This window comes from Oncorhynchus mykiss, chromosome 22 (genome assembly GCF_057628025.1).
Source record: "Oncorhynchus mykiss isolate SJ-2025 chromosome 22, ASM5762802v1, whole genome shotgun sequence".
In the NCBI taxonomy this organism is placed as follows: Eukaryota; Metazoa; Chordata; class Actinopteri; order Salmoniformes; family Salmonidae; genus Oncorhynchus; species Oncorhynchus mykiss.
The window spans coordinates 30746885-30755593 of NC_143043.1; the positions used below are offsets into that span (position 1 = coordinate 30746885).

At 44.2% G+C, this 8709-nt stretch overlaps 1 protein-coding gene across 1 annotated transcript in view; it reads right to left on the reverse strand.

The window, feature by feature from the left end:
- Positions 1 to 7976, reverse strand: part of LOC110501623 (follistatin-related protein 1) — a 58973-nt gene extending 50997 nt beyond the window's left edge. Inside the window, exons 1-2 of the mRNA XM_021579317.3 lie at positions 7577 to 7976; positions 7399 to 7455 (exon numbers count right to left, since the gene is read on the reverse strand). Coding sequence (XP_021434992.2) covers positions 7399 to 7455; positions 7577 to 7579 — 60 coding nt within the window. The 5' untranslated portion in view covers positions 7580 to 7976. The remainder of the gene's footprint in view (positions 1 to 7398; positions 7456 to 7576) is intronic.
- Between the last annotated feature and the right edge of the window lie 733 nt (positions 7977 to 8709).

Sequence of the window (8709 nt, forward strand, 5' to 3'; positions counted from 1 at the left end):
GTGCCTTTTACTGAGGAGTGGCTTCCGTCTGGCCACTCTGCCATAAAGGCCTGATTGGTGGAGTGCTGCAAAGATGGGTGTCCTTCTCCACAGAGGAAATCTGAAATCGAGCTCTGTCAGTGTACATCAGGTTCTTGGTCACCTACCTGACCAAGGCCATTCTCCCCCGATTGCTCAGTTTGGCCGGTCGGCCAGCTCTAGGAAGAGTCTTGGTGGTTCTAAACTTCTTTCCATTTAAGAATGATGGAGGCCACTATGTTCTTGGGGACATTCAATGCTGCAGAATGTATTATAGTATCCTTCCCCAGATCTGTGCCTCAACACAATCCGGTCTCTGAGCTCTACGGACAATTCCTTTGACCTCATGGCTTGGTTTTTGCTCTGACAGCACTGTCAACTGTGAGACCTTATATGGACATGTGTGCCTTTCCAAATCATGTCCAATCAATTGAATTTACCACAGGTAAATCCAATCAAGTTGTAGAAACATCTCAAGGATGATCAATGGAAACAGGATGCACTTGAGCTCAATTTCGAGTCTTATAGCAAAGGGTCTGAATACGTATGTAAATAAGTTATATCTGTTTGTTATTTTTAGAAATACATTTGCAAACATTTCTAAACACTTGTTTTCGCTTTGTCATAATGGGTTATTGTGTGTAGATTGATGAGGAAAACTTTTATTTCATACATTTTAGATAAAGCCTGTAATGTGGAAAAAGTCAAGGGGTCTGAATACTTTCCGAATGCACTGTATATCGACTGTGTGTGAGTACAGAGGTTGTCTATCCACTGTGTGTGAATACAGAGGTTGTCTATCCATTGTGTGTGAGTACAGAGGTTGTCTATCCACTGTGTGTGTATAGAGAGGTTGTCTATCCACTGTGTGTGAGTAGATAGGTTGTCTATCCACTGTGTGTGTGTAGATAGGTTGTCTATCCACTGTGTGTGTATAGAGAGGTTGTCTATCCACTGTGTGTGTATAGGGAGGTAGTATATCCACTGTGTGTGAGTAGAGAGGTTGTATATCTATTGTGTGTGAGTACAGAGGTTGTCTATCCACTGTGTGTGAGTAGAGAGGTAGTCTATCCACTGTGTGTGTATAGAGAGGTTGTCTATCCACTGTGTGTGTATAGAGAGGTTGTCTATCCACTGTGTGTGTATAGAGAGGTACTATATCCATTGTGTGTATATAGGGAGGTAGTATATCCACTGTGTGTGAGTAGAGAGGTTGTATATCCACTGTGTGTGAGTAGAGAGGTTGTCTATCCACTGTGTGTGAGTAGAGAGGTTGTATATGCATTGTGTGTGAGTAGAGAGGTTGTCTATCCACTGTGTGTGAGTAGAGAGGTAGTCTATCCACTGTGTGTGTATAGAGAGGTTGTCTATCCACTGTGTGTGTATAGAGAGGTTGTCTATCCACTGTGTGTGAGTAGAGAGGTTGTCTATCCACTGTGTGTGAGTAGAGAGGTCTTCTATCCACGGTGTGTGTATAGGGAGGTAGTATATCCACTGTGTGGGTATAGGGATGTAGTATATCCACAATGTATGTGTATAGGGAGGTAGTATATCCACTGTGTGGGTATAGGGAGGTAGTATATCCACTGTGTGTGAGTAGAGAGGTTGTCTATCCACTGTGTGTGTATAGGGAGGTAGTATATCCACGGTGTGTGAGTAGAGAGGTAGTATATCCACTGTGTGTGAGTAGAGAGGTTGTATACTGTGTGTGGCATTGAGGGCCATTGGTCAGTTTCTTTCCTGTATTTCCAAAGCCAGATCCAGCCGTGTTTCTAATAACTGAATGATCTACTGTGTTATTACACCGGCCACCATGGGTAATGCAATAACACAGGATGCCTGGAGAACAGAAAAGTGTGAGCGTGTGTGTGTGTGCCCCCCCCACACACAGCCTTCGCATCTCACTCTCACAGTGTGTGTGTGTGCCCCCCCCTACACACAGCCTTCGCATCTCACTCTCACAGTGTGTGTGTGTGCCCCCCCACACACAGCCTTCGCATCTCACTCTCACAGTGTGTGTGCCCCCCCCCCACACACAGCCTTCGCATCTCACTCTCACAGTGTGTGTGTGTGCCCCCCACCACACACAGCCTTCGCATCTCACTCTCACAGTGTGTGTGTGTGCCCCCCCCACACACAGCCTTCGCATCTCACTCTCACAGTGTGTGTGTGTGCCCCCCCCACACACAGCCTTCTTCACATCTCACTCTCACAGTGTGTGTGTGTGCCCCCCCCACACACGGCCTTCACATCTCACTCTCACAGTGTGTGTGTGTGCCCCCCCCACACACGGCCTTCGCATCTCACTCTCACAGTGTGTGTGTGTGCCCCCCCCACACACAGCCTTCGCATCTCACTCTCACAGTGTGTGTGTGTGCCCCCCCCCCCCACACACAGCCTTCGCATCTCACTCTCACAGTGTGTGTGTGTGCCCCCCCACACACAGCCTTCGCATCTCACTCTCACAGTGTGTGTGTGTGCCCCCCCCCACACAGCCTTCGCATCTCACTCTCACAGTGTGTGTGTGTGCCCACTCTCACAGTGTGTGTGTGTGCCCCCCACCACACACAGCCTTCACATCGCACTCTCACAGTGTGTGTGTGTGCCCCCCCACACACACAGCCTTCGCATCTCACTCTCACAGTGTGTGTGTGTGTGCCCCCCCACACACAGCCTTCGCATCTCACTCTCACAGTGTGTGTGTGTGCCCCCCCCACACACAGCCTTCACATCTCATTCTCACAGTGTGTGTGTGTGCCCCCCCCACACACAGCCTTCGCATCTCACTCTCACAGTGTGTGTGTGTGCCCCCCCCACACACAGCCTTCACATCTCACTCTCACAGTGTGTGTGTGTGCCCCCCCCACACACGGCCTTCGCATCTCACTCTCACAGTGTGTGTGTGTGCCCCCCCCACACACAGCCTTCGCATCTCACTCTCACAGTGTGTGTGTGTGTGCCCCCCCCACACACAGCCTTCGCATCTCACTCTCACAGTGTGTGTGTGTGCCCCCCACCACACACAGCCTTCGCATCTCACTCTCACAGTGTGTGTGTGTGCCCCCCCCCCCACAGCCTTCGCATCTCACTCTCACAGTGTGTGTGTGCCCCCCCACACACACAGCCTTCGCATCTCACTCTCACAGTGTGTGTGTGTGTGCCCCCCCACACACAGCCTTCGCATCTCACTCTCACAGTGTGTGTGTGCCCCCCCCACACACAGCCTTCGCATCTCACTCTCACAGTGTGTGTGTGTGTGGGAAACGTCCACATCATATTCACCAGATGCATCTTTCTCCTCAGTCTTTACACAGCCAGAGAGAATAGCCGTGAGCCCAGCCGTACTATATGCAAACACAGCCGTTTCTTGCCTCAGGAAGTACCCAGGCATTCTCTCCTTCATAATAAATCTGGAGCCAGCTTTCACATTTTAATATCTTAGCATTCATATGTCAGCAATATAAAGAGCCATCAAACAGCAACACACACACACACACACACTCACACTCGCACACACAAAACACATAAACCTGAGGTACAGTATCCGCAGCTAAACTAACTAAACAACAGGGATTGAGACTTGAAATAATCACTGAAGACCGCCATGCAGTGCAACATTTTAGTCTGCCTTAAAGGCACTGCATGGTCAATCTGACATCTGCATTCATACTAATTGCGCTTCACGGAGCAGCGTATAGCTGTTGAGGAGAGCTGTTGTGAAGGAAGTTGTCAAGGAAATGAATGTGTTTATACAAACCGCCCCCACGTACCAACAACCAATCATGTCAATGCGGAGCTATGCGGAGCCCTCTGCATTGTTAAAACATTTGGGAGGCGCAAGGCAATGCGGGTACAGAGCTCAATTTGGCCTCTGCATGCCCCCGGAGGCGCTTCAATTGTGTCACACCCTCTATACAGAGCCTCCGATCACATTTTCGGATCAAGCATAAATTGGTCTGTAGTAAACTTTAAACTGTATACCAACACATTGTATAACTAAACAATCCCCAAGACCGCCTTAAGACAGTGTACTAGCAGGCCACTTTAACATTCCTACTGGGTCTGTCAATAGGCTGTATATTAGCAGGGTAATTACCCTTAAATTATATATGTCTTTATAATGCCTCTCCCACATATTCCACAGCCACATTCCACAAACTCTGGCCTGTACTCAGTCTTCTCAGTGCCAGATGTCACCAATGAGAGAGGTCACAGATCCAATAAAGACCCACACAAAGGGCCTTTTTTCAGCAGGCAATGACAGGGGCAGCACTCGGAGGTCAGCAGAGGGCCTGGAGGTAGTAGCGCTGGTACTGATAGTGATGACTGTCTGGACATGTAATGCCAATGAGTAGAGGCTGACTTAGTTCACCCTGCAATCTCCCGCAAGTCTAGAGACAGAACTACAACCATGCTAAACCTCAACCCAAAAGCTAACCTCTCCCAAACCTTGACCTATAATCTTAATCTAGAAATGAGGGTAATCCTGAAAAGCAAAGTAATTCCAAAGTAGCATAATTCCTGAAAATCCTTGGAATTCCACAGTAATTCCTGAACATATTTGGAAATTCCAAAGTGTTTTCCACAATCTAACCCCGAAGCCCACAAGTGTGTGTTGTTATTTTTTACATAAATAAACATATTTTGAATTTATTGAGAAGTAATTGAAAATAGACAACATGTGTGTATGTGTGTGTGACAATTCTAACTGTGTGGTTTCAAGAGACCTCACCTCCAACCACTTTAGGTTCAGTGTTTACTCAGGCATTACTTAGCACCACAGTGTGTGAGACCCACCCGGGTGAGTGACACACACACACACACACACACACACACACAGAGAGACACACACACACACACACACTGACCACCCAAACACAACCCCAGCACAGCAAAAAGTCTTCCTGATCCCTGTATAGTTAGCTCAGCTGTCTATTAACCCTCTACACGCATACCCATATACGGTTGAAAGTTGCAGATTTGGACACTGATAAGTGCCTAAATTGGAATGAGGTGGCTGTATAGTAACATGCTAAGGGTGTCCGCTTCACAGGTCTGCATGAGTTTTGACTGATAGACATTCTGAACTTGAGCCCCTCACGTGACAAGAAGTTGCACCATCCCTCCCGATAATTGCGCAACTTTTTTGTTTTCTGAGTTAGGGAATTGCTGTAAATGACGAGGACTAGATATATTTTGAAAGATGAGACATTGAGGATTATAATAAATACCGCTTTGATGTCATACAAGCAAGTCAAACACCCGTGAGTCCAAAAGTGCACCGCACATTTCCATATCATCAAACTCATGTAATATACCGTGTCAACGTTTATGATCACTATGCTGGATGTCCAGTTACAAGACGACATGGTGTCATACCCTCGCTTGTCCTGTATTATGAAGAAAATTTGCCACGGACCACGCATCTGAATGCACTCATGACTCCACTCTATGCGCACCAAAATTACCATCTGCTTCTCCAAATTGCCTTGTGAATATTCGTATCATGTTACTGAATGTATAGTCAATGTAAATGCACATAACTTTTCTCCAAACTGTTCCCCTTTACACTGAATAAAAATATAAACACAACGTGTAAATTGTTGGTCCCATGTTTCATGAGCTGAAATAAAAGATCCCAGAAATGTTTCATATGCACAAAAAGCATATTTCTCTCATATTCTATGGAATATAGAATATCCCTGTTAGTAAGCATTTCTCCTTTGAAAAGATAATCCATCCACCTGACAGGTGTGGCACATCAAGAAGCTGATTAAACAGCATGATCATTACACAGGTGCACCTTGAGTGCTGGGCCACTCTAAAATGTGCAGTATTGTCACACAACATAATGCCACAGATGTTTTGAGGAGCGTGCATTTGGCATGCAGACTCCAGGACTGTCCACCAAAGCTGTTGCCAGAGAATTGAATGTTAATTTCTCTACCATAAGCCACCTCCAATGTTGTTTTAGAGAATTTGGAAGTACGTCCAACCGGCCTCACAATCGTAGACCACATGTAACCACGCCAGCCCAGGACCTCCACATCCAGCTGATCGATGCCCCCTATCGTTTTTTTTTAAGGTATCTTTGACAAACCGACGCATATCTGTATTCCCAGTCATGTGAAATCAATAGATTAGGGTCTAATGAATGTATTTCAATTGACTGATTCCCTTATATGAACTGTAACTCAGTAAAATATTTGAAATTGTTGCATGTTGCGTTTATATTTTTGTTCAGTGTAATTGCTACCATTGTTATGCATTTCCATATTTCTTCTGCAAAATACATTTAAATGTAGCCCTATCCATTTAGGCCAATTCCCACGAGTGTAAAGAGTTAACTCTGTTTGATACCCATGGAGCCAAAGATAATAAAGAGTATCCTCGTTTGCTTGCAACAATATCACTTCATCAACTTAACAAACACTGAAAGAGGAAATTCACAGGATAGTGTGTGTTTGTGTGTGTGTGTGTGTGTGTGTGTGTGTGTGTGTTTGAGTGTGCGTGTGTGTGTGTCTTCGTGTGTGTGTGTATGTGTATGTGTATGTGTGTGTGTGTGTGTGTGTGTGTGTGTGTGTGTGTGTGTGTGTGTGTGTGTGTGTGTGTGTGTGTGTGTGTGTGTGTTTTTTTTTTTCTGTTCCATCTGTGTGGTCCAAAACACTGTCAAAAATACCAATCCTTGCCCTATTTCCATCAGAGATATAGAGGACACATTCACATCTGTGAACATAGCTAAACTAAATTATCAAAGATAAATGTCTGTGCTGTTTTAGGATAGTCCTACAAACCATGATGATAAAATAATATGCTGTGTGGCCATCATAATCTACAAACAGATTTGGAAGAAGATCTTCCAATTAAAATGCAATTTTCTAATTGTCTCCATAATGAAGTCTAGTGTGCAATGTCCCTTGGATAATGCCATGTTAATCGTTTCTCCCTTGAAAAGAAAACCAGGCTTTTAATTATTAGGTCCAATGTTTGTCACAAATATAACTAGACTAGTCTACATTGTAAGTGCTCCAGCTGTGCCACGAAAAGCAGGGCTGCATTAAAAAATCATAGTCCCTGGGGCTTAGATATTTTATAGGGGCTTAGATATTTTTTGATGAGCCTAATATTAAACACGTAATTTAACTGTGAAAATGTTTTCTCTGCTTCAAGGGCCCCCTTACTGGTTTAGTCCCTGGGGCTTCAGCCCCTGTAAGCCCCTGCAATAATCAGGTCCTGCCTAAAAGCACCAAAAAACCATAAAGCCAGTAAAGAGAGCAGAGCCTTTCACGTTTAATATAGAAGTAACCTATGTCAATCATAATATGTTGTTTGGCTTTGCATTGATTACCATTTAACAAAACAATCTGAAGTCCAACTTACCTCGGTTTGACAGAGCGCTATGGCCAGCAATAGGAGGAAGGGGACACTTTGCAACATCTGGGAAGACAGAGGCAAGGAAGAGAAAAATATGAAAATATACGAAAGTTGAAAAACGCATGTTATTGGTTAATGTCAAGTAAAATAGTCAAATAAATAAAGAGCAATATTAGAAAATTACCATTTTGAAAAGCGGCTCTGTTCAGACGTCTGTTGCGAGGAGGAGGTGGGCGCAGAATGTATCGGTAACCGAGGCGAGCGAGAGGTCTGTGATTTCAGGAAATTTGAGGAGCGCTGAGGAATTCCTGGTCTCGAGTCTTGCCCCCGATATGGCGTGACCAATGAAAATCTCCGGAGCGCAGGAACGTTATGGAGCGTTCACGTGCTAGTCGGAACTACGAAACTCAGAAATGTCCTACTTGCAAAATGGTTGTACCCAGTGGACATACAACGTGATGAAGACGTATTTTATTGGTTGAAATATGGTCGGGACTTCTTATAACCAGATCACAAGCAGATTAAGATGTATTTTTCATGATTTTTATTTCCCCTGTCTTATTTCGGCTGATATCTAGTTGTTACTGAGCAGTTATCTAAATGCTACTCAATTAATAGACGTAAATCTATATAATCATTATACAAATTGGAGTAATGTTATTTTTTAGCAGGGTTTGCGTGATACAGCTCAGCATACTTGACAAACAACCGCTGGCAGAGCGCACCAAAGCAGGTTATGGTCTCATGGCTTACTGTACCCCCACTGAAACACATTGCTGTACATTTACAGCAAAACACTTACCTTTGCTATTATAATTCTATATTACAGTACAGTACTGTGAAGAGGAGTGCATTATCAGGGCTAAATGGTATTCCACTACAATTCCTCTACAATGCTGTAAAATTGCAATTTCTGTAATTTTACCATGTAAATTTAAAATAAAACATTGTATTGCCTGTTTTGATGTATATTTATGGCAGCATACTATGAATTAGGTTGCATTGTGGGAAATGTTGTGGGCGAGGAACAAATCTGTAGCTCATTAACACATTTTGAGGCATGCAGTGTAAGAGGCACTATTTGTTGCATCCGTTAGTTAGAATGCTGCACCCCAAAGAAAATAGTACCATACCGTAAGTTTGGAATCTAAAAACCTTGTCCTGTAAAACTAAAGTAACTTACTGACTACTGTGCAGCCAGTAATTTACTGTAATGCAATAACATACTGCATTTTTGGAATCTAAAAACATTTTCCTGTAAATCTAAAGTAATTTACTAGCTACTGTGCTGCCAGTACTTCACTGTAATTCCATACC